Here is a 17,195-nt window from a genome sequence, read left to right as displayed (position 1 = left end):
CACACCTTTGTAGTCACTAACGTAAACAATATTCCAGTGGCAATGAGGTTAGAAGAAATATTAGAAATTGACATTCCTGTTTGAAGATATTTGATGTGGCGTTGATAGAAAATTATAAAATAATTTATTTTGAGTTATTTTATATTTCTTATGTTTACCAACCTACCGGAACAATACAATTGACATTTACTTCTGACGTCAAACCTGTCCAGTTCTGCCATTACGGAATAGTTTTTGCTTCTTTGAATATGGCTTCAGGTTAGTGAATACACATTTCTTGGATGTAGTTTTTTTTTATTGTCGTATGTACCATAATCTGTATTCAAAATAAATTTTACTAATATTTACAGTCATTTAGATATTCATTTTTGATTCTTATAAATTCTTTACTCTCACCAAAGCGACCTCGTGTTTTTAAAACGTATTTATCCATTACTTATAAATTGGTCCCTTCTAGGAAAAAAAGGAAAAAAGACCAAAGGGAAAACCCTTGCGTTGACCGACTTTTTACAAGAAACTCCCGGTGCTCTACCGACTCAGCCAATTAGGAAATCAACTACTAGCTGGGCGGATGAAGTTGATGATTATGGTAAGATTTTTTCATGAATAGAGAGATTTATTTACATATTTCTTTTTCAATTTTAAATACATTTTTTGTAATTTAATATATTCTTTCTTTTCGAAAGATCTTAGAATTCAAATGCCTTCAAAATGAAAAATTGGTTTGGTGAAAACTGATTACTGATATTGAAAAGAGCAGTTTCGAAGTTTTAGTGATCTTTTACAGTAAATATTTTTCTGTTTGATGCAATTATTTAAGCAAAAAATCTTGACGAGATAATAATATTTTGCAACAAGTTGATAAAGGTGCTGCATATTATACTTTTCACTGAATGATGTCTGACATGACCATCAGACTAAAGAGTTTCCCTAAGCTAAATCATCTATTTTTCCTGTTTTGTATATTTTATCTACATTTATTAATTACTTTTTTACCCAAACTGCAATACAAAAAATTAATAGATAGACAGTAGACAGACTTTCATTCTTTCAGAGTTTCACTCCTAAAATGACAACTTTCTTTGTTTATAAGATAGTAAATAATCATTTGCAGTCTGAGTTTTGTGTGAACTATATTCTTTTTAATGCTAGCCCCTGTACACTTCGGATGAGGCTAACTTTCAGTGTCGTGGCTATCACGAATAATTATTTTTCTAACTCTCCTCTCATATGTTGGTTGAGATTAAATTATAATATTGTCAAAGATGAGCTTTTAAATAACTTATTAGGAACATAATTTTTATTATACTTCGATTGGTCACACCCGAATAGAAAACTCTGTAGCACTTCAGACACGAGGTGTAAAATGTGTCTATGCAACCTTACCGCTCCTAGCCTGGGTATACTTTTTGCACAATTACAACATAGGTGTCATTAAAGTGATAAAAGTGATACTGATAAAAATGCAAAGCAAAGACAGAAAGCAGCCAAAGAAATGCACTACCTCAAAAACAAAATGAGGATTCTTGAAAGAAATTTTAAAAATGGGATAGCAGTTCAAGTAAGTACCAAAATAACGTATAATTATTTAAGTAAATAAAATACGGGAAAGACATACAGGTAAACTTCTAAATAACAGTTTCTACATTAGTCCAAAATATCAAAATTTGAACATTAACATGCGAACGCGTGATAAAAATAATGAAGGCACAACAAACAAACAAACAAAAATAGCTGATTTGGAATTTATCAGAAAGATGACTATCAAGATGGGAAAGAATGGAAGTGGGGAACCATAAGGTGACTCCAGGCATTACAAATCGGATCATACACACAATTACCAATTTGACAGGGGGTTGTCTATTCTGTAGACATGTTAATTTTTTTCCTTTTTGGTAGCCCGTAATAAAAATTTTAAAAGGCTGGGGTATAATAAACAAATGATTCTGCATGATCTATGACACATGCCAGAGGTATGTACTAATTGGGCATGAATCTGTATGCTCTTGAGACATGGTCTATGACACTTCTTTGCAAATGTAATACCAATTTGGCATGTGGTTGGTGATTTTACAAGTCAATCAAACCACTAGCGGTAAGAAATATTACTATAGTTTGCAATTAAAATTGTTTGTGTTGCATTTTTTATGTTGATATTGTTTAAAAAGAATGTTTGGTATAGTTCTCGCTTCAATACACTTGTCTATTCATCTGAAAGGTCAATATTAAAGGAAAAGCTTATGGGTTTCAAATCCAAATACAAAACATATTGCTGTGTTGGTGCCACTAGAAAAATATTAAATAACAATTTTGCTAGATTGAAAACATATTGTATAAATGTCCTTTAGTTTATCGATTCCACCAGTACACCCAAATGTCAACAGAGCCACTAATAATAAATAAATTAAAGAACAAAAGTATAATGAACTTCGGCAAAAATTGCATATTATTAAAAACGATGGTAAAACTGCAATTCTGTTTTGAGCAAAATGGGCAGCGTAAAACATAAAAAATAAATAATCCAGCAAAGCAGCTATGGCAGTAGTACGAAAACTGACATCTTCCTTTTCGCTATATCCATACATACATTTTGTAGCAGATAAAAACCCAAGAAAAAAATATGAAACTGAATATTTGTAAAATAAAAGAAATTGAATGTGATCACGCCAAATGCCTTGCAGATTCTCCGCTCTGGAAAACCTCACGCTAGGAAAAACTCTGGAAACCCATGATCACTTAAAACTAAAGCTTGATTTACAGTCTCTGCTAAGATTTACTTTATTTAAAGAGAATCCTGAGCACTGCATTCACTTCACTTTAATACATTATACAAGAAAAACAAAAGCGAATTGGTTGAGGTTGAGAATTTATAACCCATAAGCCCATCACCTCACAGATCAGTCGATAAATTATCAAAAATTGAAAAAAAATTAAGCGCGCGGCATTTAGCTTCATCTGCAGCCTTTACAACCGGTGCTTCAATAGAAACTATTAGGAAGACCGCAGGATAGTCGGACAAAAACGAAACATTCAATAAATTTTATAATAAACCCTTATGTAATACTACATTTTACGCTGACTACATAAAAATGTATATTTAAGGCATAGTAACATTATTAATTATTTACTACACAGCTTTTATTTTGCGGAATGTTTCATTAACCGCCCTCCGTAGTTGTCAACCACAGGTAAAAAGCCACCGCTTTCCATTTTTTAATCCTCCGTTGAATTTGATATTTTTTTGATTGTGCAATGTTCAATGTATTATTGAGTTATTATATCAATATCATGTTAAAAAGGTTACTTGTGGCTGAAATAAAAACTTCTCTGCATAGGAGTGTTTTTCCGTGGCACCACGTTCGCAGTTACTCTAAGCAACTATTTGGATGTGACCAATCGAAGAATTATTAAGGATTAAACACCTTACCTGTCAGGACGATCAATCCAAATTATAAGAGGTTGATCGTAACCGAATAAAATCCCACCCACCCAAACTGGCGTCAAAATAATATATTACGATAACCAAATTAACCCTACCCGTGGTAATCTTTAACTGATAAATATACCGAGGGCCTACCAGAAGTAAAACTGAGGTTACGGTAACACTAAAAATCTTTCTAACGTGCTACGGGGAATCACTGCTGGATGTTCTATTATGTGATCTATTTTGTATAATTTGAATTGAACTTTCTTAGAAGTAGGTCTTTTCATCCTTAATTATTTTTCATCAAGATTGCTCTTCTCATATTCACCGACTTTGTTATTTGGCGTTAGTGTTGTGTTTTATAATAGACATTTTTTTGCGTATCGATATTTGTAATTGATTTTAATTTGTACTGCTCTGTAATTGGGCTATCCCAATCTGTTGAGTAACCTTGCTTGTATAAATAAATAAACGTTGAATTAATTTATGTGGTAACCATGATGATTTTTGGACTTTGAAACACTTTTTAATATGGTCTACAATAATCTCGCACCTGGGGCATACACACTATGTACTTGGTTACATTCCTTGCAACGGGAAGGTCTGAGTCAGGCGGCTATCTTCTAGAAGGAGACTTACTTAATAGTAAGGCGAGGGAACCAGAAAAATGCCAAACTAGTGATTATAGCCCGGGATTGCCTCTTTAGGCATAGGTGTTGCACTAGGATGGATGGAAACTCTCGTAGCCTGCAGTTTGAGTGCAATTTGCGAGTTGGTAGTCTTTTGACCACCAAAACTCAATTCAGACTAATCTATTGTAGACCTACTTTTAAAAAGAATGTTTACTGAGAAGTCGTTTCTGACACAGTCTGATTGGCATGGAAGAAAGTAAGTAAATGCACCTGACGATCGTTAAACTCGTAATTATATTTTTAAGATGGCTATGATTCAAGACCAAAAATGGTTAATGTTGTCCTCCCTACGGCGCCAAAAGCTTCTAGAGATGTTGAAGATATTAGTGAAAAGGTACCGCAGGAACCGCCATACATAGCGTACCTATCAAACTTACCCTATGATGTAGATGAAGATGAAATCGCATTGTTTTTTAAAAATTTAAGGGTATGAAAAATGGTTGAACTTGTTGCCAGATAACTGATAATTTGAAATTTTGAAATAATTCCAGATTGCTAACATGAAAATTCCCAAGAATGAAAGATCTGGTGAGGCACCTAAGCTCAGAGGATTTGGTTATGTAGAATTTGAAGACCGAGACAGTTTACTGAATGCTTTAATAATTCCAGACACTGTAAGTATAATTTTCTTACATTCAGTGCAGAAAATATGCATTCTTTGGTGTTTTAGATGTTAAAAAATCGGCGCATCCGGATTGAAGTTGCTGCAAATGTGGACAATGATCGCAGAAGAGGAGGGCGGATGGGTGACATGGGACGTTCTGACAGAAATCCTAGTGATTCATTTGGTGATTGGCGATCAGGAAATCGTTCCAGTGACCAAGGCGACGAACGTAGAGTTTCTTCATTCACACGGGAGGGCATGCGCGACAGTAGAGATGTGGGTCGCGATAGAGACCGTGGTTTTAACCGGGACAGGGACTTTGGAAGGGATAGGGATAGTGGTTTTGGTAGAAATAGAGATCAAGATGACCGGCCAGGTGCATGGAGGGATGGTGACAGGTCCAAGGATGTCGACAGAGATCGAGACAGAGGCAAATAGTTCTATATATGTTGTTGAATTAATATTGAGTGCTTTTCTGCAGGATTTTCAAGATCTAATTATCGTGATTCTGACAGAAGCAGAGGTTTTGATGATAGAGACAAGGATGATAGGAGGGGTTTTAACAGAAGATATGAAGATAGGGAAGAGAGTATTATTACAAGAAGTAACAATAGAAATGGTAGAGAGGATAGGGATTCTGAGTCAGCTAGTTGTAAGTATTAATATTTCTCATCATTATCTGCTTTTGTTGTTTCTTGCGTAAACCCGTTCACTGCTTTCCTTAGTGCATCTAGGAACTGCATTTTTTTTAACTGATCCTTACCCTCCTGAAGGGGAGCCGCGTCAAAGGCCGAGATTACAGTTGGCCCCCAGAACAAAACCTCTGGAAAATCAACCCGCTATCGATCCTGCTACAGCAGTGCCTTCTGCCGCCATTTTCGGCAATGCCAAACCGGTCGATACCAGTGAAAGGGAGCGGCAGATTGAAGAAAAACTTTTGAAGCAGCAGGATGACAGATTGATTGAGCCAGGTCGAGAAAAGCGAGAGGGAAATAGGGATGTAAGAAACCAGAGAGAGGGTAGTAGTGAAAGAAAAGATGAAAGTAATGAGGACAGGGAAGAAAGTAGGGCAAGAGACAGCAGTAGGGAGAGAAGTTTTCATCATAGCATGGAGAGAAACAAAGAGGATGACAACAGCAAGATTGTAAGTGCATGTGCAGTTTTATAATGTACCAATTTACCCTTAATAGTATATATGATAATTTGGAACTCTTTAGATTGAGCGGGGGAGACCACCATCCAGGAGAGAAGAAAGTGACGGCGATTTATCAGCCAAAGAAAAAAGAGGAGGTGAGGAGTCAATATTGTCAACTTTGGTTGGAATCAAATTTAATTTTTCTTTAAGATGACAATCGTATATCTTCTCAGAGTAGAAAGGAGCATAAATCGCCGGCAGATAACAAAAGAAAAACTGAGAAGCTAAGAAAAGAGGATAGAAAGTAAATTATTCGATTAAATTATGTTTTTAGTTATTGACATTTCTATTTCAGAGAAAAACATGAGAAGGAGTTTCCAAAACTTCAAGAGCCAGAACCTCCAAATTTTGCAGCGAGTAACAAATTCGCCTTTTTGCAGGAAGATGATAATTCTGATTAGCAAAAATGTAAAATTTTATGTGTTCTGCTGTATTCATATCCCCTTTACAAGAGTTTGAAATAAGCTAAACAATAATAAGCATTTTCTTTTTTAATTTTAATTGCAGAAGAGTATATTTTTCCTTTGATATGAGACAATGTTTGTATGTGTATAATTTTTGTTAAAATTTAAAATATTTGTAATTGTATAAATATTACATACATATTTATTTCAGTAAATGTTGGGTTTTTCGCAATACTCCAGGTTTCAGTAAAGGCAATTTTCAATTCCCAGGTATATTTGCCTGCCTCAACCTATTCTGCTCCCATTCGACTTCTTCATAAAATCTTGGGTCGCTTATTCTTAATGATGCTCTTTTATAATAGTAATAGTAGAGCACTGACGCTAAAAATGGTTTCTTGTTTAAAAGTGTAAAGTCAAAAATAATAACGACTTACTTAATCTCTGGATAACAAAGAAACTAAGAAATATTGCATTCCAATTGTGTTTCAAGTGGTTCCATCTCATAATTAAGGACCAAAGATGTACGATCGTGGTAAGAACAAAGTAGAACATGCATATTATCAAAGTAAATCTAAATCGTTCATAGAGGAGATAAACCAATCCCGTCTGAAAAATGAAAGTTTTTTGATCAAAAAGTGAAAAAAACAATCCACAAATAAAACTCATCTTAAAAAATGTTTACAAACCTGAAAAACATAAGTTGAAAAGAAAGTCAGCAGCAGAACTGACAAAGCTAACACTAGGCAAGCATCCTGAATTCTAAAAACATTAAATTTATAATTGAAATATTTCAGAAATTGCATTAATACTTACATAAATAGCATAAGCATGATAGCATTACTCTGGCGAGTTAATAAAGATATTATATTTACACCCAAGTCAATTCCCAGTAACGCTGTTTGTATCGTTAATATTACCGAAAATCGGAAAGTAGTTAACTTCATATTGACAGCTGCAAGTTACCGCCAATAATTCTTAAGAAATTAATAACATAATATAATGTAATAAAACTTGAAGTAAACTTGTGTTATTGATTGATACAAACTTCACAATCACTGCAATTTGAAATTCGGCGCAACTACTTTGACAAACGTCAAAGAACTAATTTGGTTGGAATACCATGTTCGAATATCATTTTGGGCCACTGGCCAAAGTAAATTTTAAAAATTGGTCAATGGGAATGGAGAATACATGAAATAGAAATTCCAGTATTCAAAAATTAGGAGTGTGGCTGGTATATGCTTTTTCCAAATAGTAATTATAGGTTTCAATTGTGGTGTAACTATTAGTACAATTTTTACCGTTCAACTTCGAAACAACAAGAAAACGAGCTAGGCAAATTCATGTTTATTCATTTTCATATTTTGTTTATATACGTCAGTTTCTGATGTATACGATTATCTATACGTGTTAGACAATCTTTTCAATTTTTTTGCCACTCAAACCGTTTCCAGCGAAACTACGTTGCGTCTTACGTTATAATACCAACTTAGCTTTGCGCATTAACTGTCACGTGATCTAAATTTGCTGAAATGTCCTTCAAATATAACTTCGTTTATTGTTTTTATTTTTGGTACATAAAAGTTTATCATTAATTTTTTTTAGAATTATTGGGTTTTGTAAGTACATGTAAGTTTAATTATCAATGACAATGTTTGATTGCACGTAGCGTTGTTGTATGTAATTGTATATAAATTATTATAAAATTGAATAGGATTTGTCCTATGGTGTCATTTGAGTCACAGACGATTTTACTTTTTGATCGTTTGTATTAATTTTTAGTCATTGTTCATTCGCAATTTAAAATAACAATTAAATTCTTCATGGAAATTGAGCTCCAGAATTTGATATTATGTTGCTTCCAGTATCTTCAATATGAGTATTCTTTGTATATGAGTAATCATTTTTAATTTTCAAATCATATTTTGGTATATTGTTATATGAGCAAAGAGCTTTAGTGTTTTTTTTCTTTCAGGAATTAAAATTCTGAAACGCTTTTCTACGGATAACAGATTTTTCCAGTTTTCTGGTAAGCTATTTTTTTAAAATCATATTTTAATCCATGCTTTATGCAAATTAGGAAGTTGTTAAACAGCTAAATTTTCAATAATACCATGTGCATTGATGATTCCCTTACTGCCAGCGATTGTCTCAAAAATTGATTCAAAATACAGCAGAAGAAGAAATAGTAAAATTAATAATCAGCTATAATAGCATTTTTTTTGTTTTATTGTTATAGATTCCATGTATTCTTGTCTCTGATCAATTTTTAAATTTTTATGTAGTATTATATTTTTTTCCCAAACCAACTGCAATCTTAAGATAATTATCTTATAGCCTAGAGAGAAATAGAATTTTCAATAGAAAGTAAGTGCAGGGCAAGCGAGCCAATATAAGAGTACCTGATTTTGGACGAACTCCAAGATTGGAAAAGCTAGTTAATATTTTTAATTGCGTAACTTATTACAGGTATATAACTGAGAACAATTTAAAATTTTGAAAACAAGTAGGTAAGTAATTTAACCATCTGGTTCACACCTTTGAATTATAAACGTTATTAGCACTGTATGTAAAGTAATAGGGAAATAATATATAATATTAGAAGTATCTGCAAAATCGCAATAGTAACAATACGTAAATATTCCAGAAAACAAGCATTTACTGCATAGCACCGAAAGTAATGACTATAGAATTTGAATTACCAGTATAATAAGATCACAAATTAGGTATAATTTAAATTATACAGATTGAAAGTCTTTTAGTGAAATTTTGTTTTTTGCAATATCAGAATTATTTGCTTTTTGGTATAAGATAATATCTCAGTATAGGTAGTATGATCATGTCTGCTGCTTCAGTTATTTTTTACTTTAGCTCAGAGCAAATGATTATATGATTGTTGTTATTATTCATCTTTGATTGACCGAATAAGAATCAGTGATTATTATATTGCAGAGAGTAAAAAATTTAGGAAGGTCTGCGTTATTTATATCTTTTGGAAACTTTATTAAAAAAATAGGGCATTGCAGGCGTGATAAACATTTTTTATTAGCAGACAAAACATGCCCCAGGGTATTCAATTTAATTCCATTCCATTTTATTTTAGAGCTATCCGGCGCGGCCTTGCTTGCCACAGTCTAGTGAACCAGGAATTGGCAAGTCATATTAAAAATAGCGGCTTTGTTTTTATTTTTCGGCGCACTTCCGAGTTTTGTTAAACGTTTCTTTAACTTTTCGTGGAATCGTATATTTTCTTGCGTGACCCCTATTGGCTCTTTTTTTGTTGTTAGGATGTACAAACTATATCCCAAATAAAGCCAATGTGTACCGCGAATATGTAATAAATTAGCTATATTTAAAAAATTAATTCGACAAGACGTTAGAAGTAAAATTTTCAGTTTCTCGAGACGAATTTAGGTATATTCGCACCGAATTTGGGACAATAATTTACTTAAACTTTATTGAAGGGTAGAATTAAAAAATTAAATTGAGATTTGAAACAAACTTATATCGAATCAAAAGATGTACCGATAAATTTTTCTCTAAGACGGAAACAATGGAACAGAAGCTTTTGTAGCTACTTTTAACAGCTTAGGCTCTTTGAAGTTTAATTATTATTTTCGAATTTACAATTTCATCAAATATTACCTTTGCCACTGTTCCCAGTGACCAATTTTTATTGACTAATATAAATAAATTGACTAAATAAAATAAATAAAGTTCATTTCTTTAGGTTTTTCAGAAAGATTAAATTGATGATTTAAACAATTAATCTGTGACAGTGGGACGTTAAAACTCTGTAGGCTGTTGATTATTTAATATTTATTATTTGAACTATGAGTGTTTCTAGTAATAATTTTTCGTTGTCGGAAAACTTAAAGTTTAATTGTAAAACATGTTTTAAATATAAAAATCATATTTATTACCAAATACCAAACCGTATCGAATATGAAGCGGGGATTAAGAACGTACTTTAGTTCATGATAAAATAATATACAGGTATTGCAACATTTGATTTCCGGTGAATTTGTCGGCGCTGAGAATAATTTCCATTTTCGCATTTTTGATTTTAACCTCAAGATTTTCCCAATCTCCTTTGAAACTTATAAAAAGTTAATTTTTTCATTTAGTCATCTATATCCACCGATCAGTAGTGGTGGGTACGATAACGGATTCTTGACATCAACCTGTAAAATGGAAATATTTTATAGATGTAGGTTATATAGATATCAACAACATAAGAAAAGGAGTGATCCACCGCCCCTATTGATTGGCTCACCCTTGTATTCTCCCAATTTATGTATATTGAAATTAGGGAATATGCCTTTAAAGACGATTTATTAGCAGCGCGAATATTATAAAAATGGATATTTTGATCGTTTAATAATAATGGTCTCTGAGTCAGTTTCATTTCGTTAGTTGTCCCCATTCCCAGAAATTATGAAGATATGTGATGGGGCAAAAGTGGTCTCTGCGAATGTGCTCTTTAGTCCACAAACTGAACAGCCAATCAGATGGACGTCGTAATAAAAAACAAGAAATATGATTAATGTGAAATTGTACGGTTTAATACATGTCTTGAAAAAAATTTTTGAGTGAATTAAAATTAAGTTGCGATTTGGTATCAACAAATTTTTTGCACGCCCTTCTCTAAAATACCAAATTATACACCGATGAAGCCTGCATAAAAAGGCACTTTAAGACGTCAGCTTCGTTACTTACAATCCAGAGCTACGTCGCACATTTCCTGTATTTTAGTGACGGTTTTCGGAGCGCTCGGTAGTTTTAGCCAGAGTACTTTGACGTTTTTCAATTGTAACGTACCCAAAAACTAGAAAACACTTTAATAAACTTCTTCAGTTTCTCGTTTATTAAGCACCAGCTTCTCTGCTTAAACGCCTAAAGAAACTCGTGATTAAAGTGTCGTTAATAAAACTTGTTGCATAAGTATTTGACAACTTATGAAGCGTCATTAATATTAAATTAGAAGTCGTACTGGGGTGAACAAAAAAGGAGAACAAAACGGAAACTGACAGGTCGACGACGCAGCGCAGCCTGCGTAATTTACGACTACAAGGCGTCGGCCTTCAAGCGTGATCAACGACACGCACCCAACAGCTGATTTGTGACAATCTTTGTTCTGCCCAGATTTTTGCGTTTTGCATAGAGACGCATTTTATTCTAGCCAAATCATATTGCAGTAATCTTGGTTGCAATTTACATATTGTCGAAGCTTTTACTATATAGACCAAAAATTCAAAATAGCTTTGAATGTTGGCGAGCACGTGATTTGGGGATTTGCTAAAAACAAAAAATTATTAGTTAAAATTTGATCTAATATATTTTCTGTGATTTTAAAAACACTGCGTAACGCGGTCCATTGTAATTGTTGTAAACGAGTCCGCTAATGATGAAAACGATATTTTGACTGACAGATTTTATATTTAAAAGGATGCACATTCCAAAAATTATGGTACAGCTACATGGAAGATAACCTTTAAACCAATTTACGCATTTTTTAGTGGTAAGTAAAATAAGTTGTTCAATCATCTTAAGTCGGTCGCCATGATTTCGATCTTTTCTCCTCGTCCTTCTTTATCCTGCTCGGTTCATTGTTCATCTGTCGTTTTCCAAAGGTGGTGCGCGTGCGTTCGACAACTATTTTCGTAGAACCGAGTGTTGGCGATACGAAAATTCGACGTCATTTCACATTGGATGCTTGTCATTCAGTTTTGTTCGAGCAAGTACGAGAGGTATTAGTTTGATGTTTGTGGATTGAACTGCGTAGAATTTAGTGTGCAAATGCATATATTAGTAAAACGATTGCGTTGGTGAGGTGAAGTGCAATTTAAGTTCACGCGACGAACCTTACAAATCGTGAATACTTCGTGAATCATTGTCGTTGTGGGCTCATTTGATTGACGTCCCACTAGCGTAGACACCCAGCTGCTGTTTGCCAAGCCTTATTGTGATTTAGAAATAACGTTTAGAGAGCTTTTTGCCTGTTCAGGGCAGTTGAAAACCCCGATTTATATTCAAGGATCGTGTACAACGTAGAAGGATATTCCGTTTAAACGTTGCACAATTTACCAAGTGACGCAATAGGAAAGGATAAATTTTCCAGATGATTGTTCGCTGACAAAAGTCCAAGTGTGAGTTAGAATTTAATGTTTTCTAGTTTTAAATAAGTTTCCCTTTCTTTGAGTTCCGTTTGAGTAAACGTAAAGCGTTTATTATCAACAAAACTTGTTCAAGATGGAGACGCATTTGTTGAAAGTAAGGTTTTCAATTCGCTTCAAGACGCTAAAGTTGAATGCAACGTCGTATGTTTTTACGCCTAATTGACGTCCATAGATAATTTTACCTGTTACTCAAATGGTGGATCATTCATTGTGATAATCAGATTTGGCCCATAGTATCTGATTGGTTGATCTTTTTTTGTTTAACAAAAGATTTGTGATATGAATCACCCATTTCCATTTACCGATATATTATTATTTCAAGAAAACGTTTTAATTTAATTTAGTTCTCGTTTATATAATTGTTAATGGTTTACTGACGAAAATAGGTTTAATGCAGCTGGAATATCAGGATATGCCTATATGTGGGTTTTATTGCTTCTTCATCAAGGTAGTTAACATTGCAGAAACTTTTATAAACTTTACTAGCTACTTAAATTTGTAATGTTTAGATCTAATTGATCTGACAGTTCGATAAAAATAATTTCCTTTATTTCCATATCTTAATATTATCTCTAGTAATACAGCTGTTTCATGTTCTGATGTCTTAACATCGGTTTTCAAAAAATTACCAATTTGCGAGTAAGCTAGTAGTAAGCCAAATTTTCAATATTCTAAGGAGACATGAAAATATGTCACTGTCAGTGTCAAATCACAATTGCTAAAGATATTTGTGAATTTTGTTTATCCAAAATCGTTTGTTATGCTTTCAAGTTTAATTTCAAATTGTACTTTTGAATTGAAACTTTATGGCTACAAGGGTTCTAGATTTACTCACCTTTAATAAGTATTATTCCTCGGGTGCCCTTTTAATTTCAATAGGATAATCTGTAAGTTTTATCACTGAGTCTCGTAATATTTTGGCTAGTAATAGTCGCAGCAACTCGTTAAGGTTAAAAAATATTTCAAGTTCTTTTAGTCACCATAACTTTTTGGAAATAAAAAAAAATTATTCTGGCTGTAGTTGAACTTTCCAACAGGTCTAATACAAATGGTTTTGACAATCACGTCTTGTCTTAAGTGGATGCATTAATAAAAATTTAAACCAACATAGAAATGCAACTTTTTTTAACTACATCCAAGATTTTCTAAAACAATATTTTATTGCAGATTGTACAAGTTGAACGATACTTGTACTGCGCTAAATCAACTACTAAGGTACAGAGGAATACTAAACCCATCTCGGAATATAATTCGCGACAAAATGGAGCGTGAGCAAAACCCCATGCAAGCACTCTGTCGATCAGGGTGTGGATTTTATGGCAGTCCAGCTACAGATGGGCTTTGCTCCTTGTGCTACAAGGTACTTAGTTGTTCAGTGCTAAATTATATTTTATAAAAACAATATCCAAATATCCCGTATTCGAATGTTGATACTGTTTACAGGAAGCCTTAAAGAAGAAACAGCAACTTCCAACAAATACCCCTGCTAGTCTTAGCTCCTACAGAGACACATCAACTGCACAGCCAACCATTAGCCATCTTCCATCCTCAACTGTTGTAGACCTTCCCGAACAAGTAAGTTTAAAAATTTCCAATGACATGTTTTGAATCTGTTTTATAAAAAAAAAACAGTCTCTGCGTTTTTTATGTCATCTCTTAATTTCTAATCTTTATTTTTTCAAACGTATTTCGTTTATTTTAACTTTTAACAGTAATATTGACAGGTTGATCTAAGTAAAATTTAATGTGCAGATCCCAAGTGCAAGTCCTTTTAATTCATAAAATGAGTTTAAAATAATTAAATGTTGTGGTGGGTTCCCAACAGTTAGATGGGTTTCTTATTTGTTCATGCATTTTTAGTGACACTCCTGTCATTAAAATTGTCAAGTATTATGTCAAAGGAAGATTTGGTTAAAAAAACAACAAATTTATCTAGTAACAAAAACAATGACATCATAATTTCTTCGCCATCAGATAACCTTGTAAGTGATTGCATCCATGATTTTTTTTCCATCAGAATATTGCATTGGCCTTAAATTAGCTCTAAGTTTTCTTTTTTTTTCTTTAAGAACGCAGATGAACTCTCCAACCTGTCACCAGCGACCATTTCCACGGAAGCCGATGATAATGTAACATCCTCAGAGGCTCAAACTAGCACCTCAGATTCTGTTGGTGGTAATGATGATAAAGACGACAAAGAGTCTAAAAAGAAAAAAAATAGATGCGCAACCTGCCGCAAGAAGGTTGGACTTACAGGTAAGTTGACGAACATTAAGCAATTTTTGTCAATAATCAATTTAATTATTATGATTCCTTTATTCCCGTATTCTACTTTTTCAACATATAAGAGGGGGAAGTCTGACAATCCAATCAAATTTAATTTAAGAACAGCATTCTTTTCCAACATTATGAACTGTTTTCCTTTATAAAGTCAATGAAAAGTAAATTGCATTCATTTTTATTTTTTCATTTGCTGTTTCTTTTATTCTATTTATTCTTATATGTGTAAGACATTATTCTGGTGCATCTTAAGAATAATATTGCCACGAATCTAAAAAGCTTACATAAAATGTAGAAAACTCCTTTAATCCCAAAGCTAAACTGTGTCTAAAATACCAGCTTTTAAAATTACCTGCTTTTTGCTTTATGGTCATAGAAAAGTAGTTTGTTTATCATTTTTTCCAGGACTCCCTTCCCTCTCTTTTTATATTAAAAAGTTGTATGTACTTTTTTGCATTATTTATTATTTCACCAGGTAGTTTTTTTCTCATTTTCGCTAAAGATGTTTATTATTCCATGCAGAAATGTTTTTTGGGTTTTCAAAGCACTTGTGACTTTTAGGAAAAATTGACAAAACAAGTTTCTCCAATTTTTTATTATTTTTTCTTGGACAGGAAGTGATATAAAAAAATACAAGAAGCAAAAATTTGTATATTTAGATGCTTAATCAAACAAAAAATATTAAAATTACAAAAAGGGCTGTGGGGTGCATGCTTTTGCCAATAATATTCTCTAAGGTGTCCCTGGAACTCCACTAGACTTAATAATTTTAATCTGTTAGGGTTAAATTAACCTCTTAATATAGCAATTAACATAGAAAAAATTCAACAGAATGAATTTGAAACACAGTCTGACTCTGTTCTATTGATTTAAAATACCTTTAGTATTCTTTCCGTTTTCCAAAAACATCTACGGTTCCAACAACCAACAAACACGTTCTCGAAAATAATAGGTTCAAAGATATAAGCAAAAAACTGTAACAGCTACAAAACATCCCAATCCTCGCTTTCAATTGTCAAATGTAGGAATCCTTTATAGCAAGCTATTTTGTTGAAATTATAGGGTTTGAATGCCGCTGCGGAAGACTTTTCTGCGCTGTACACCGATACAGCGACAAACACGATTGTAGCTTTAACTACCGAGAGATGGGCGCTCAAGAGATAAGACGCAATAATCCAGTGGTGGTCGGCGAGAAGATCCAGAAAATCTGAGCCCCGCCACTAGTTCAATAATTTTGAGGGTCATCTTCTAGTGCCCCCAAAATGTTTTTATGCCGTGCGCGCGTATTTACACAAAACTAAAGTGCTTGCGAACGGACATAAAATTGAGTGAGTGGCCACCGTGTGAATGTAAATGTGACCGGAGTGACATAATTTTAATCCATGTTACCTCAAACTCGTGCTTATCAAAGTGCGCGTTTAGATCAATATAATTCTAATATATTTTCGCTTTTTTGGTTTCATTGGTGGCTCCAGACCTGATAAGAGACGCTGCTGTTTTATAGGCCATCCACTCAAATGATGAATTTATAAAAGGACATCATATGCTATTATCTTTAAATCACAAACTATTGCCACTCAAATTATTAATTATTTTGAAATAAATAAATAAATTATAGGTATATGTAAAACACTTAGCTTTTTTTGTTGTGTATATAATCTACTATTCTTGTTAAGTTTGAGTTTCTTCAGTATGTAGTGTCTCGATATCACTCTGACGTGACCTTTTGAGGTTTTGCAATTTTATTCTATTAGGTTTGTTTCTGCTACATGGATGATTAGTCTACATATATCCCCATTTTAACAGAAAAATTGTTGCACCACTAACACTGCTTACTTTCCAAGGTCGCAAAATAATTTAGTTTCTGAAATTTCTAGTAAATTGAAAAATGGGATCCATTAATTGGTTAAATTCAACTATCTACCCCACGACCACGAATGTAACCTTATTAAGTTTTTCAACATTTCTTTAATAAAACCTTTGTAATTTGTAATATTAGCTATATCATCTCGAAACTTTCCAACATTTACTTTAAAAATAAAAAAATATTGCGGTAATAATCACTCATGATCAGTGGGTATATGTATATTGAATAATACCAGTATGTTTTACTTGGCCTCCCATTTCTCATATGGCACTAACACAAAAAAAAAACAGCCAATATAAAACCGAAAATGTATTTGTTTTGCAATGACCTTTGGGAACTAATATTGTCCGGACCATTAAATTTAAATGCATCCATTTCTCTTACATGTAGAAAGCATTGTACAAAGGTTTCACATTGTATTTTTATATAAGCCAAAATATGTGTATGTATCCTTATCATCCCGACTATATAATTTAGGATAGAAAATAAATTATGTTGTTTTCTCTAAAATGAAGTTTTAGTTCACTCTATCCAATCAAATTGTTATTGA

General features: G+C 33.1%; 3 protein-coding genes across 6 annotated transcripts; 2 read left to right on the top strand and 1 right to left on the bottom strand.

Moving 5' to 3' along the window:
- Positions 1-104: 104 nt before the first annotated feature.
- On the top strand, positions 105-6,366 carry LOC132700441 (eukaryotic translation initiation factor 4B). The gene is made up of 10 exons (XM_060667764.1): positions 105-258; positions 458-589; positions 4,362-4,543; positions 4,608-4,730; positions 4,787-5,150; positions 5,202-5,372; positions 5,494-5,864; positions 5,938-6,010; positions 6,066-6,159; positions 6,211-6,366. The coding sequence occupies exons 1-10, from the start codon at positions 249-251 to the stop codon at positions 6,314-6,316; spliced, it is 1,626 nt and encodes a 541-aa protein (XP_060523747.1). The 5' UTR covers positions 105-248; the 3' UTR covers positions 6,317-6,366.
- Positions 6,367-6,559: 193 nt separating this feature from the next.
- LOC132700444 (transmembrane protein 138) lies at positions 6,560-7,398 on the bottom strand. Its single transcript, XM_060667766.1, has 4 exons — positions 7,133-7,398; positions 7,006-7,078; positions 6,754-6,925; positions 6,560-6,700 (listed from the first exon to the last, which is right to left on the bottom strand). Exons 1-4 carry the CDS (start codon positions 7,261-7,263, stop codon positions 6,579-6,581), a joined length of 498 nt encoding a protein of 165 aa, XP_060523749.1. The 5' UTR covers positions 7,264-7,398; the 3' UTR covers positions 6,560-6,578.
- A 422-nt stretch (positions 7,399-7,820) lies between these two features.
- Positions 7,821-17,144, top strand: LOC132700365 (AN1-type zinc finger protein 6). Of its 4 annotated transcripts, none has more exons than XM_060667620.1 (6): positions 7,821-7,948; positions 8,295-8,348; positions 13,666-13,858; positions 13,942-14,073; positions 14,568-14,754; positions 15,841-17,144. In XM_060667620.1, exons 3-6 carry the CDS (start codon positions 13,760-13,762, stop codon positions 15,987-15,989), a joined length of 567 nt encoding a protein of 188 aa, XP_060523603.1. In that variant the 5' UTR covers positions 7,821-7,948; positions 8,295-8,348; positions 13,666-13,759; the 3' UTR covers positions 15,990-17,144. The 4 variants fall into 4 exon arrangements, with proteins under 4 accessions (XP_060523603.1, XP_060523604.1, XP_060523605.1 ...); XM_060667621.1 differs by having other exon boundaries at positions 7,873-7,938; XM_060667622.1 differs by lacking the exons at positions 7,821-7,948; positions 8,295-8,348 and adding an exon at positions 11,708-11,840.
- Positions 17,145-17,195: the final 51 nt, after the last annotated feature.

Source organism: Cylas formicarius, unplaced genomic scaffold (genome assembly GCF_029955315.1).
Source record: "Cylas formicarius isolate icCylForm1 unplaced genomic scaffold, icCylForm1.1 PGA_scaffold_4__25_contigs__length_36172078, whole genome shotgun sequence".
Classification (NCBI taxonomy): Eukaryota; Metazoa; Arthropoda; class Insecta; order Coleoptera; family Brentidae; genus Cylas; species Cylas formicarius.
Note: the sequence above shows the minus strand (reverse complement) of the source record. Positions and strands in the feature narration are given on the sequence as shown.

What these genes read in the sequence shown, in the direction of transcription:
- LOC132700444 (XM_060667766.1), bottom strand. Translation starts at nt 7,263, where the DNA reads ATGAAGTTAACTACTTTCCGATTTTCGGTAATATTAACGATACAAACA. An exon ending in ATCATGCTTATGCTATTTAT is followed by an intron (nt 7,079 to 7,132) that starts GTAAGTATTAAT and finishes TAATGTTTTTAG; the next exon opens with AATTCAGGATGCTTGCCTAG. An exon ending in TTTCAACTTATGTTTTTCAG is followed by an intron (nt 6,926 to 7,005) that starts GTTTGTAAACAT and finishes TTCATTTTTCAG; the next exon opens with ACGGGATTGGTTTATCTCCT.
- LOC132700441 (XM_060667764.1), top strand. An exon ending in CGACAGAGATCGAGACAGAG is followed by an intron (nt 5,151 to 5,201) that starts GCAAATAGTTCT and finishes GCTTTTCTGCAG; the next exon opens with GATTTTCAAGATCTAATTAT. An exon ending in AGCCAAAGAAAAAAGAGGAG is followed by an intron (nt 6,011 to 6,065) that starts GTGAGGAGTCAA and finishes TTTTTCTTTAAG; the next exon opens with ATGACAATCGTATATCTTCT.
- LOC132700365 (XM_060667620.1), top strand. Translation starts at nt 13,760, where the DNA reads ATGGAGCGTGAGCAAAACCCCATGCAAGCACTCTGTCGATCAGGGTGT. An exon ending in TTGTAGACCTTCCCGAACAA is followed by an intron (nt 14,074 to 14,567) that starts GTAAGTTTAAAA and finishes TTTTTCTTTAAG; the next exon opens with AACGCAGATGAACTCTCCAA. An exon ending in CAAGAAGGTTGGACTTACAG is followed by an intron (nt 14,755 to 15,840) that starts GTAAGTTGACGA and finishes TTGAAATTATAG; the next exon opens with GGTTTGAATGCCGCTGCGGA.